We start from the raw sequence: 13,937 nt of genomic DNA, 5'->3' as shown, positions 1-13,937 counted from the left end.
ATCAATTTACACACTTAAGCACACGATTCAGGCTTCATCACTTTCTAGCCTGGTGTCATACTGTAAAAACAAAATAAGATAGCTTTTCAAAGGAAGTTTATTCATTATAACACCATTTCATCATCAGTAATTTTTGTTTTACAAAAAATTAACATTTACCATTTCAAAATGTTGGAAAATACGACCAAGAAAATTACAGAAGAAAAATCAGTTTTGTGCTCGTTTAATGGGTTCGATATTTTGCTATGTTTCAGTTTATATAAAACAGACAGTTCATACCATCATAAGTCCTTCCATGCCATTAACTGTAAAATACAATTAAGTGAAGTGTAGCATCAGCAGGACATCAGAATCAATTGCAACAAAAATACCAGAAAACAAGTCTTTCCTTTCCGAAAAGTTAGGTTGGAAAATCAAGTTTAACTCCAGCCAAACTACTAGTTATGGGCAATTGAACCCTTCAGTTTTAGAACAGAGTTCCTCCAATTTTGTAATCCTTTCTGAGAGAACATCCTAATCTTCTCCCACTTCTGCCACATTTCTTTCACCCACCTTTAACACTAATTATCTTAAAAAAAAACCCACATTATTTAATCAACAACAAAATATGTCCACCTATGAAATCTGGAGGAATTGGGTACCAAAGGTAATGCATCACTGGTGGAGACAGTTAGTTGAAAGATAACAAATGGTCTCATTCAAACTACTTTTAATTACTTTTTCACATTTTTGGGGAAATGATATAATAGTTATCTTCAACCGTGTACAAAAATAAACCTCAGAATGCAATCCATAGTGTTTACTAGTAGTATTTCACTGTAATCAGTGATGCATTAGTACTACTTCGGTGGTGGGAAAGATGCTGGAGTCAATTATTAAAGAGGTAATTTGGATTTAAAAGGGCATTTGGATAGCAGTAAAAGGATTAGTCCAAGTCAACATGGATTTATGAAAGGGTAATCGTGCTTGACTAATCTTCTGGAATTTTTTGAGGATGTGACAAGTAAAATGGATGAAGGGGTGCCAGGGGATGTAGTGTATCTAGACTTTCAGAAAGCCTTTGATAAGGTCCCGCACGGTGACTAAAATTAGAGCACATGGTATTGGGGGTAGGGTGTTGACATGGATAGAAAATTGGTTGACAGACAGGAAGCAAAGAATAGGAGTGAACGGGTCCTTTTCAGAATGGCAGGCAGTGGTGAGTGCAGTGCCGCAAGGCTCGGTGTTGGGGCCGCAACTGTTTACTTTATATATTAATGTTTTGGAAGAAGGAATTAGGAGCAACACTAGCAAGTTTGCAGATGACACAAAGGTGGGTGGCAGTGTGAACTGTGAAGAGGATGTTAGGAGGTTGCTGGGTGACCTGGACAGTATAAGTGAGTGGGCAGATGCAGTATAATATAGATAAATTTGAGGTTATCCACATTTTGGCGGCAAAAACAAGGGGGCAGCTTATTATCTCAATGGGGTTAGGTTAGACAAGGGGGAGGTGCAGCAAGGCCTGGGTGTCCTTGTACACCAGTCACTGAAAGTTGGCGTGCTGGTACAGCAGGCAGTGAAGAAAGCTAATGGAATGTTGGCCTTCATAGCAGGAGGACTTCAGTATATGAGTAAAGAGGTTCTTCTGCAGTTGTATAAGGCTCTGGTGAGACCACATCTGGAGTATTGTGTCCAGTTTTGGTCTCCTAATTTGAGGAAGGACATCCATGTGATTGAGACAGTGCAGCATAGGTTCACGAGATTGATCCCTGGGACGGCGGGACTTTAATTTGAGGAAAGATTGAAAAGACTAGGCTTGTATTCACTGGAGTTTAGAAGGATGAGAGGGCACCTTATATAAACTTATAAAGGACTGGACAAGCTAGATGCAGGAAAAATGTTCCCAATGTTGGGCAAGCCCAGAACCAGGGGCCACAGTCTTAGAATAAAGGGGAAGCTATTTAAGACTGAGGTGAGAGAAACGTTTTCACACAGAGAGTTGTGAAGTTGTGGAATTCCCTGCCACAGAGGGCAGTGGAGGCCAATTCACTGGATGGATTTAAGAGAGAGTTAGATAGAGCTGTAGGGGCTAGTGAATATGGGGAGAAGGCAGGCACGGGTTATTGATTGGGGACGATCAGCCATGATCACAATGAATGACGGTGCTGGCTCGAAGGGCCGAATTACTATCATCTCTCACTATAATAATCCCATTAGAAGAAATACAATACAATGAGTTAATAAAAAAGGGATCAAATCGCACCACCAGCAACTATATTAATTATAAAAAAAGGGCATGGTGTGAGGATGAAAATATTTCACACTATTTTCAAATTGCTAGTTTATTGTTCCTGTTCAGTCAGCAAAATAAAATAATTGACCCAAATGAGCTCCATATTTTGGAGTACCAGTTTGGAACACTTTTAATTCAAGTTTAGTTTATACAACAGAGCAGTGCATAGAAATTCAATGCATATTTTCTTCCTTAAAAGGGAACAGAATAATGTGAGCCTGGAGTTGTTAATTCTTCCCAACTTTTGCAGAAAAGTAATTCAGCTCCTGTTAATGTTTAGTGCTGCCACACTCACCAGGAATTGAACATTCGAGCCAATAAATATGAATTGGTGGCCATGTAGTTATTACAAAGCTGACTGATTTCACAATGTAGTAAATGGGCTGCCAACCAGCAAATGGTTGGCAGCCTATTATGGTGAATGACATATTTAGGAAGCATTTTTCATGGAGAATGATCAACACCTAGATTGCGATGCCAAGGGCATGATGCTGAACTCATTTAAGAATCAATTAATTGATTCTGGAAGAACGCAATTCAAAAATTAGTCAGATCAGCCTACTTCTTCTGACTGTTAGAATATCAATGCCAAACGTAATACTAATTCAAAACATTTCAGCATGTCTATATCCTGCACACTACGTGCCAACATTTATCAGGAAATTTTAGCAATTAGAATGCACTTTAGCGGGTTTGCACTGCATATCACAAACACGTCCTTGTGTTACATTTAAACTAGAACCCGTGGACAGCCTGGCACAATTGAAACCGCCAGAACATCTGACATCAATTAAAAGTATCAAGAAAACACGTTCTTCAATTATGCAGCTGGTAAGCACACAGAATACTGTGAAAACAGCAGTGCACTCCAGCAACCTCCAGATAGTGATTCAGCTGCTGACACTTGCCTGCTATAACTGATTTTTCATTTGCTAGAAAAACCACATGGCTTCCATCAGATTACCATCCAGTGGTTCCTGTTGAAAAACTGCATCGGTCGAAATAGGATCTTACATAAGTTATTGCCTGTGGAACCAAAACGTGCAGAGGTTAGACTTTCAAAGCATGTAATGACAAGAATATTTGTTTAGACAGTGCCCTCCATAATGTTTGGGACGAAGACCCATCATTTATTTATTTGCCTCTGTACTCCACAATTTGAGATTTGTAATAAAATAAATCACATGTGGTTAAAGTGCACATTGTCAGATTTTAATAAATGCCATTTTTATACATTTTGGTTTCACCATGTAGAAATTACAGCAGTGTTTATACTTAGTTCCCCCATTTCAGGGCACCATAATGTTTGGGACACAGCAATGTCATGTAAACGAAAGTAGTCATATTTAGCATTTTGTTGCATATCCTTTGCATGCAATGACTGGTTGAAGTCTGCGATTCATGGACATTACCAGTTGCTGGGTGTCTTCTCTGGTGATGTTCTGCCAGGTCTGTATTGCAGCCATCTTTAGCTGATGCTTGTTTTGGAGGCTAGTCCCCTTCAGTTTTCTCTTCGGCATATAAAAGGCATGCTCAACTGGGTTCAGATCGGGTGATTGACTTGGCCACTCAAGAATTTACCATTATTTAGCTTTGAAAAACTCCTTTGTTGCTTTAGCAGTATGTTTGGGATCATTGTCTTGGTGTAGAATGAACCATCGGCCAATGAGTTTTGAGCCATTTGTTTGAACTTGAGCAGATAGGATGTGTCTATGCACTTCAGAATTTATTATGCTGCATCCATCAGCAGTTGTATCATCAATGAAGATAAGTGAGCCAGTACCTTCAGCATCCATTCATGCCCGGGCCATAACACCCCCACCACCGTGTTTCACAGATGAGGCGGTATGCTTTGGATCTTGGGCAGTTCCTTCTCTCCTCCATACTTTAGTCTTGCCATCACTCTGATATAAGTTAATCTTCATCTCATCTGTCCACAAGACCTTTTCCAAGAACACATGGTATTGGGGCTAGGCAGTTGACGTGGATAGAAAATTGATTGGCAGACAGGAAGCAAAGAGTAGGAGTGAAAGGGGCCTTTTCAGAATGGCAGGCAGTAGCGAGTGGAGTGCCGCAAGGCTCGGTGTTGGGGCCGCAACTGTTTACCATATACAGTAATGATTTGGAAGAGGGAATTAGGAGCAACACTAGCAAGTTTGCGGATGACACAAAGCTGGGTGGCAGTGTGAACTGTGAAGAGGATGTTAGGAGGTTGCAGGGTGACCTGGACAGGTTGAGTGAGTGGGCAGATGCGTGGCAGATGCAGTATAATATATATAAATGTGAGGTTATCCACTTTGGCGGCAAAAACAAGGGGGCAGATTATTATCTCAATGGGGTTAGGTTAGGTAAGGGGGAGGTACAGAGAGACCTGGGTGTCATTGTACACCAGTCACTGATAGTTGGCGTGCAGGTACAGCAGGCAGTGAAAAAAGCTAATGGAATGTTGGCCTTCATAACAAGAGGATTTCAGTATAGGAGTAAAGAGGTTCTTCTGCAGTTGTATATGGCTCTGGTAAGTTCACATCTGCAGTATTGTGTAGTTTTGGTCTCCTAATTTGAGGAAGGACATCCTTGTGATTGCGGCAGTGCAGCGTAGGTTCACGAGATTGATCCCTGGGATGGCGGGACTGTCATATGAGGAAAGATTGAAAAGACTAGGCTTGTATTCACTGGAGTTTACAAGGATAAGGGGGATCTTATAGAAACATATAAAATTATAAAAGGAATGGACAAGCTAGTGCAAGAAAAATGTTCCTAATGTTGGGCGCGTCCAGAACCAGGGGCCACAGTCTTAGAATAAAGGGGAGGCCATTTAAGACTGAGGTGAGAAAAAACGTTTTCACCCAGAGTTGTGAATTTCTGGAATTTCCTGCCACAGAGGGCAGTGGAGGCCAAATCACTGGATGGATTTAAGAGAGAGTTAGATAGAGCTCTAGGGGCTAGTGGAATCAAGGGATATGGGGAGAGGGCAATCACAGGTTATTGATTGGGGACGATCAGCCATTTTTCACAATGAATGGCGGTGCTGGCCGAAGGGCCAAATGGCCTTCTCCTGCACCTATTTTCTATGTTTCTAACTGTGGTTGCTATTTTAAGTTCTTCTTGGCAAACTGTAACCTGGCCATTCTACAGTATTTTTGCGGTTAACCACTGGCTTGCATCTTGCAGTGTAGCCTCTGTATTCCTGTTCATGAAGTCTTCTGCGGACAGTGGTCAGTGACAAATCCACACCTGACTCCCGAAGAGTGTTTCTGATCTGTCGGACAGGTGTTTGGGGATTTTTCTTTATTATAGAGATAATTCTTCTGTCATCAGCTGTGGGGATCTTCCTTGGCCTGCCAGTCACTTTGCAATTAGTAAGCTCATCTTGTCATGCCAATCCCTTTGCGATTAATGCTCTCTTTCTTCTTAATGATGTTCTAAACAGTTCATTTTGGTTGGCCTAAGGTTTGGCTGATGTCTCCAACAGTATTATTCTTGTTTCTCAGTCTTTGACTTTCATTAGCACAACTTTTGTCCTCATGTTGATAAACAGCAATAAACATTTCCAAAGGTGATGGAAAGACTGGATGGAAGAGTTGGTGCTGAGAGCTCTCTTATACCTGCATTAAGGAGGCAATTAAACACACCTGAGCAATTACAAACGCCTGTGAAGCCAAGTGTCCCAAACATTATGGTCCCCTGAAATGAGGGGACTATGTATAAACACAGCTGTAATTTCTACATGGTGAAACAAAAAATACCCTTTAATAAAATCTGACAATGTGCACTTTAACCACATGTGATTTTTTTTCTATTATAAATCTCAAATTGTGGAGTACAGAGACAAATAAATAAATGATGGGTCTTTGTCCCAAACATTATGGTGGGCACTACAATTCCTGAGCTACACTATTAATCCAAATTGGTGGGGAAAATGGCTATTCTCAAACAAACCAGGACACCCATTAAGATACTGAGTTCAACGGAGAAGATGTGATTTAGCACAGACAAGTGCAAGGTGCTCCACAATTGAGGAAAACTACAGGCAAATTATTGGAAGCTGTTGATTAATTTGCCCATACTTTTACTTTTCTGCTGTAATTTGCTCTGGAGGTTATTAATTTTAAAAGAACATTGGCTCCTGTAGTCCTACATTTAAATATAAGGAATGGATGTGGAGCAACAGCGTAAATGCCAATAAAATATTGAATTAGAAAGAAAGTTAATGGAATGAAAATGAGAAAGGTATTGTTCAGATAGTTTAGTTTTCTATTCAGATCATACCTTGGGCTACTCTATCCAACTTTGATAAACAAAGGAGACATTCAAAAAATCTCAGTCAGGGGTACAGAGAAGAGTCACAAGACTGATTATCATTGCCAACATTGTGAGGAAGTGGCTCTTTTAGACTTGACAGATCTTAAAGAGATAAATTTGTAATTCAATGAAAGATTAATTCTGGAACATTGCCTATATAACCATATAACCATATAACAATTACAGCACGGAAACAGGCCATCTCGACCCCTCTAGTCCGTGCCGAACACATAATCTCCCCTAGTCCCATATACCTGCGCTCAGACCATAACCCTCCATTCCTTTCCCATCCATATAACTATCCAATTTATTTTTAAATGATAAAAACGAACCTGCCTCCACCACCTTCACTGGAAGCTCATTCCACACAGCTACCACTCTCTGAGTAAAGAAGTTCCCCCTCATGTTACCCCTAAACTTCAGTCCCTTAATTCTCAAGTCATGTCCCCTTGTTTGAGTCTTCCCTACTCTCAGTGGGAAAAGCTTTTCCACGTCAACTCTGTCTATCCCTCTCATCATTTTAAAAACCTCTATCAAGTCCCCCCTTAACCTTCTGCGCTCCAAAGAATAAAGCCCTAACTTGTTCAACCTTTCTCTGTAACTTAGTTGCTGAAACCCAGGCAACATTCTAGTAAATCTCCTCTGTACTCTCTCTATTTTGTTGACATCCTTCCTATAATTAGGCGACCAAAATTGTACACCATACTCCAGAATTGGCCTCACCAATGCCTTGTACAATTTTAACATTACATCCCAACTTCTATACTCAATGCTCTGATTTATAAAGGCCAGCACACCAAAAGCTTTCTTTACCACCCTATCTACTTGAGATTCCACTTTCATGGAACTGTGCAGTTATTCCCAGATCCCTCTGTTCACCTACATTCTTCAATTCCCTACCATTTACCATGTACGTCCTATTTTGATTTGTCCTGCCAAGATGTAGCACCTCACACTTATCAGCATTAAACTCCATCTGCCATCTTTCAGCCCACTCTTCCAACTGGCATAAATCTCTCTGTAGACTTTGAAACTCTACTTCATTACCCGCAACCCCACCTATCTTAGTATCATCTGCATACTTACTAATCCAATTTACCACACCATCGTCCAGATCATTGATGTACATGACAAACAACAGTGGACCCAACACAGATCCCTGTGGCACCCCACTCGTCACTGGCCTCCAACCTGACAAACAACCATCCACCATTACTCTCTGGCATCTCCCATTCAGCCACTGTTGAATCCATCTTGCTACTCCACCATTAATACCCAACCATTGAACCTTCTTAACCAACCTTCCATGAGGAACCTTGTCAAAGGCCTTACTGAAGTCCATATACACAACATCCACTGCTTTACCCTCATCAATTTCCCGAGTAACATCTTCAAAAAATTCAAGAAGATTAGTTAAACATGACCTTCCAGGCACAAATCCATGTTGACTGTTCCTAATCAGACCCTGTTTATCCAGATGCTTATATATATTATCTCTAAGTATTCTTTCCATTAATTTGCCCACCACTGACGTCAAACTAACAGGTCTATAATTGCTAGGTTTACTCTTAGACCCCTTTTTAAACAATGGAACAACATGCGCAGTACGCCAATCCTCCGGCACTATTCCCGTTTCTAATGACATTTGAAATATTTCTGCCATAGCCCCTGCTATTTCTACACTAACTTCCCTCAATGTCCGAGGGAATATCCTGTCCGGACCTGGAGACTTATCCACTTTTATATTTCTCAAAAGTGTCAGTACTTCCTCTTCTTTGATCCTCATAGTTTCCATAGCTACTCTACTTGTTTCCCTTACCTCACATAATTCAATATCCTTCTCCTTGGTGAATACCGAAGAAAAGAAACTGTTCAATATCTCCCCCATCTCTTTTGGCTCTGCAGATAGTTGGCCACTCTGACTCTCTAATGGACCAATTTTATCCCTCGTTATCCTTTTGCTATTAATATAGTGGTAGACACCCTTCGGATTTACTTTTACCTTACTTGCCAAAGCAACCTCATATCTTCTTTTAGCTTTTCTAATTTCTTTCTTAAGATTCTTTTTACATTCTTTATACTCCTCAAGCACCTCATTTACTCCATGCTGCCTATAACTATTGTAGATCTCCCTCTTTTTCCGAACCAAGTGTCCAATTTCCCTTGAAAACCATGGCTCTTTCCAATTTTTACGATTTCCTTTCAACCGAACAGGGACATAAAGATTCTGTACTCTTAAAATGTCACCTTTAAATGTACTCCATTTCTCTTCCACATCTTTCCCATAAAACAAACTGTCCCAATTTACTCCTTTTAAATCCTTTCGCATCTCCTCAAAGTTAGCCTTTCTCCAATCAAAAATCTCAACCCTAGGTCCAGTTTTGTCCCTCTCCATAATTATATTGAAACTAATGGTATTGTGATCACTGGACCCGAACTGTTCCCCAACGCATACCTCTGCCACCTGACCCATCTCATTTCCTAACAGGAGGTCCAGTACCGCCCCTTCTCTAGTAGGTACTTCTATGTATTGTTGCAAAAAACTATCCTGCACACATTTTACAAACTCCAACCCATCCAGCCCATTTACAGAATGTGTTTCCCAGTCTATGTGTGGAAAATTTAAATCTCCCACAATCACTACCTTGTGCTTACTACTAATATCTGCAATCTCCTTACATATTTGCTCTTCCAATTCTCGCTCCCCATTTGGCGGTCTATAATACACCCCTATAAGTGTTGCTACCCCTTTCCCATTTCTCAGTTCCACCCAAATAGCCTCCCTGGACGAGCCCTCTAATCTATCCTGCCAAAGCACTGCTGTAATATCTTCCCTGATAAGCAATGCAACACCTCCACCTCTTGCCCCTCCAATTCTATCACACCTGAAGCAATGAAATCCTGGAATATTTAGTTTCCAATCACAGCCCTCCTGCAACCATGTTTCACTGATCGCCACAACATCATACTTCCAGGTGTCAATCCAGGCTCTAAGTTCATCCACTTTTCTTACAATGCTCCTAGCATTAAAATATACACATTTAAGAAACCCACCCTCTCTTATTCTCTGATTATTTTCTTTTTCTTCTCTCTCCCCTACATAGCCTAGTTGACCATAGCTCATCAAATTTATGAATCATTAACATAAAATTATTTTTTACACACAATATATATACACATATAATATACGTAATGTATATAAATATATATATATATATATAAATGTGTAAGAAAGAACTGCAGATGCTGGTTTAAATCGAAGGTCTGAAGAAGGGTCTCGACCCGAATCGTCACCCATTCCTTTTCTCCCGAGATGCTGCCTGTCCCGTTGAGATTCTCCAGCATTTAGTGTCCTCTCTTTCTCTCTATATATAAATATATCTATATATATATATATACACAATACACATTATATATATATATATATATATATATATATATATATATATATATATATATTGTGGGCAATGTTCCATAATATATATATATATAATACACACACACACACACACACACACACACACACACACACACAAACTAAGCACATGAACAATGATCTTTCACAAAAAGACTTTGAGACATTGGAATAAACTCAGAGCAATTAAGAATAATGTTGGAGCCGGCAATAGGCAAGTTCAAGACCTTCCTTGATGGACTAATTAAGATGGGCTGCTCAGTTTCCTAATTCTGTGACTATCTCATAATCTCTTTAACTCACAAATTCAGTACTACCTTTAGGTTAATAGGACATAATTTAAAGATTTTAAACACTCAGAATTGAACAGCATATTTTGCATTAATCCAAAGTAAAGACCATTCCTCTTGCAGGTTTTCTGGTTCTCCCCTCATACCCATACCTTCAACATCACAGCACACCTTATGATATTCCACTTTGTTTTATCCATCTACTAAAACTTTGCAGCACCTTTCCCCAAGTTGTGGCCAACATAGAACTACACTCACATGCTAAATAAATTAAATCTATCTGCTGAGAGAATCAAAACCATTTGAAAAACAAAATCCCATCAACTTTGCAAATAGTAGAAGTAATAGAAGTTTTCTAACTTCATGGTGGCAAAATTCTCAAATGTTCACAGACGATGCCATTAATTGAAGTTCAACGACTATATATTTTAATGTTACATTTAAATAGTACAACCTCCAATGAAAAGGAATTCAATCAAGTAAATATGTATTATTGTTTGTGAAACACAGAAGGACATCCTTACAATAAGATTTCCAGGAGAATTATTCCAATAGTTTAAAATGCTGTATCCTTGTAATGGTCCAGTCAGGTTCTACACCTGGTGTAAATTCTCGTCGAAATCTAGAGTTTAGTGAAGAATGAAAGAATGGTTAGATTCAAGAACATACAAGAACACACGACTGTTCCCAAATACCATTAAGAATAAATTGGAAATATTAAATTTGCAATTGTGTAGTAAATTTTCTATGCTGTTCAAATTGAATTTGGAAAAATGACCTTGTTATAGAGTACAGGAATGTGCCCTTTAGCCCACAAATCCCACGTCGATCTATTGCCTGTCTACGCTAATCCTATTTGGCCACGATTGAACAAATTAACTAGTTTCTGAGAGCCTATGATGGATACGATGCGATAGAATATTTATCCCAGGAGGGAAATTGGTCTTCCAACAGTCATAAAACACAACAAGATACATGAAACATGAAATTAAAGTGGCGAGTGGAAAGTCCAGAATTGAGGATGTGCAAAGTCTGGCATTGGAGGAGGGGGAGGAAGTGGTCAGTCTACCCTATGACAGGAGGGGGACGAGTTGTACAGTTTGATAGCCACAGGGAAAAGGGATCTCCTGTGGCGTTCTGTGCTGCATCTTGGTGGAACCAGTCTGTTGCTGAAGGTGCTCCTCAGGTTGACCAGTGTGTTATGGAGGGGGTGAGCTGTATCCATCATGCTCATTGCCAATCTGGGCAATACAGTTGGTAAATGAAGTTTTCTTGCATATTTTCTATTTACACTACTTTCGAACTTCTTACTTACATTATCTCTCACTCAAGGAATACTTCAAAAGTACTTTGCTGGCTAAGTACTTCATGGTGGCTTAAGTCGTGGAAAGGCACTATATTTATTTTTCACTTGCATCAATGGTTTGAATTGCTCAGCTCTCATACATTACCAAATAATATTTAGATAGACTGACTACACAGGAAAATGGACAAAATAACAAAGATTAAAAGATATCCTGAATTAAACTATTAGACCCAAAAAAGACACAAAGTGCAGGAGTCACTCAGTGGGTCAGGCAGCATTGGAGAACATGGATAGGTGACGTTTTGGGTCGGCACCCTTCTTCAGACTGATTGTGATGTTAGGGTGAGGGGGGGGGAGAGAAAGCTGGAAGAGAGGAGGGGCAGGACATACCTTAGCAAGTGACGTGGGAACAGGTGAGAGGGGGGGGGGGGGGGGGGCTTGCGATCTTTTGTAATGTTTTAATACTTTTCAAGGAATCATCATACCAACACTCTTATCGCGATGACACTCCTTCCTTTTCATAACCAGTAACATATTTACTGGATTAAAAGGTGCCAAAGTAAGCACATATTATATCACTCTCTGACATAAATACTTCCTATGTACCCCTGAGACACATCAGTTATCAATGTACACATCAATTATTTGCCACCATGTTTAGTGAATACTATAAATCATGAGCAGACTTGCAGCTTGGACCCAGATACAGGGAAACATGATTCCCATTAGAACACAATAAGATTGGGACAACCAGCACACAAACGTAATCAAGGGGTCATACAGCAATGGAGGGGGACATTTAGCTGAGAATACACGCTCTCCATCATTTATAACAATTACAGTAATTAGCTAATAACAAGTTTGAATTTTACAAAACTAATTTCAATGATAAATCCTGCAAATCCAATGGGAAGCAATGGAACAATAATATCCTATGGTCATATTTTAAATAGAATTATTCCATTAATTTAAAAATATCCATCCACTGGCTCCCCTTCATCCATTTTACTTGTCACAAATTCAAAAAATGCCAGTGAGTCAAGTATGATTTCCCTTTCATAAATCCATGTTGACTTGGGCTAATCCTTTTACTGCTATCCAAATGCCCCATTATTACCTCTTTAATATTTGACTCCAGCATCTTTCCCACCACCGTGGTCAGGCTAACTGGTCCGCCATTCCCCGTTTTCACTCTCGCTCCTTTCTTGAAAAACATTAGCTATCCTCCAATCCACAGGAACTGATCCTGAATCTAATGAACATTGGAAAATGATCACCAATGCATCCACTATTTCTAGAGGCACCTCTCTGAGGACCCTGGGATGCAGACCATCAAGTCCAGGGGATTTATCATCCTTCAGTCCCATTAGCCTACCCAATACTATTTCTCCCCTAATGAACATTTCTTTCAGTTCCTCTACCCCCTTAGATCCTCTGTCCTCCAGTACATCTGGGAGATTGTTTGTGTCTTCCTTAGTAAAGACAAATCCGAAGTACCTGTTCAACTCTTCTGCCATTTCCTTGTTACCCATAATAATTTCAACCGTGTCTGCCTTCAACAGACCCACATTTGACTTTGCTACTCTTTTTCCCTTAACATATCTAAATAAGCTTTTACTGTCCTTCTTTATATTCCTAGCCAGCTTCCCCTGGGACTTCATCTCCATTCAGTCCATTACATGTAGACTGACTGACAATCTCACTTCCCTGTTCCTCCCTGTTCCTCCCACATATTTTTTTCCTTATTTTCCAAATTTACAGATGACCCAAAGCTGGAACTATGAGGAGGATGCTATGAGAATATAGGGCGACTTGGACAGGTTGGGTGAGTGGGCAGATGCATGACAGATGCCGTTTAATGTGGATAAATGTGAGGTTATTTGGCGGCAAGAACAAGGAGGCAGATTATTATCTCAATCCTGTCAGATTGGGAAAAAGGGAATTGCAATGAGACCTGGGTGCTCTTGTGCACCAGTCACTGAAAGTAAGCATGCAGGTACAGCAGGCAGTGAAGAAATCGAATGGCATGTTGGCCTTCATAACAAGAGGAGTTAAGAAAAGGAGCAAAGAGGTCCTTCTGCAGTTGTACAGGGCCCTAGTGAGACCACACCTGGAGTGTTGTGTGCAGTTTTGGTCTCCAAATTTGAGGAAAGACATTCTTGCAATTGAGGGAGTACAGCGTAGGTTCACTAGGTTAATTCCCGGGATGGCGGGACTGTCATATGCTGAGAGAATGGAGCGATTGGGCTTGTATACTCTGGAATTTAGAAGAATGAGAGGGGATCTTATTGAAACATATAGGATTATTAAGGATTATTAAGGGTTTGACCACGCTAGAGGCAGGAAACATGT

At 40.1% G+C, this 13,937-nt stretch overlaps 1 protein-coding gene across 2 annotated transcripts in view; it reads right to left on the bottom strand.

The window, feature by feature from the left end:
* Positions 1-2,374: 2,374 nt before the first annotated feature.
* Positions 2,375-13,937, bottom strand: part of maip1 (matrix AAA peptidase interacting protein 1) — a 29,760-nt gene continuing 18,197 nt past the window's right edge. Inside the window, exons 5-6 of one of the 2 annotated variants that reach the window (XM_033023534.1) lie at positions 10,804-10,901; positions 2,375-3,298 (exon numbers count right to left, since the gene is read on the bottom strand). In XM_033023534.1, the coding sequence (XP_032879425.1) occupies positions 10,823-10,901 (79 nt within the window). In that variant the 3' untranslated portion in view covers positions 2,375-3,298; positions 10,804-10,822. The remainder of the gene's footprint in view (positions 3,299-10,803; positions 10,902-13,937) is intronic. The other variant, XM_033023535.1, reaches the window with a different exon arrangement.

Source organism: Amblyraja radiata, chromosome 7 (assembly GCF_010909765.2).
Source record: "Amblyraja radiata isolate CabotCenter1 chromosome 7, sAmbRad1.1.pri, whole genome shotgun sequence".
Taxonomy (NCBI): domain Eukaryota; kingdom Metazoa; phylum Chordata; class Chondrichthyes; order Rajiformes; family Rajidae; genus Amblyraja; species Amblyraja radiata.
This window is presented reverse-complemented; position numbering and strand designations above follow the sequence as displayed.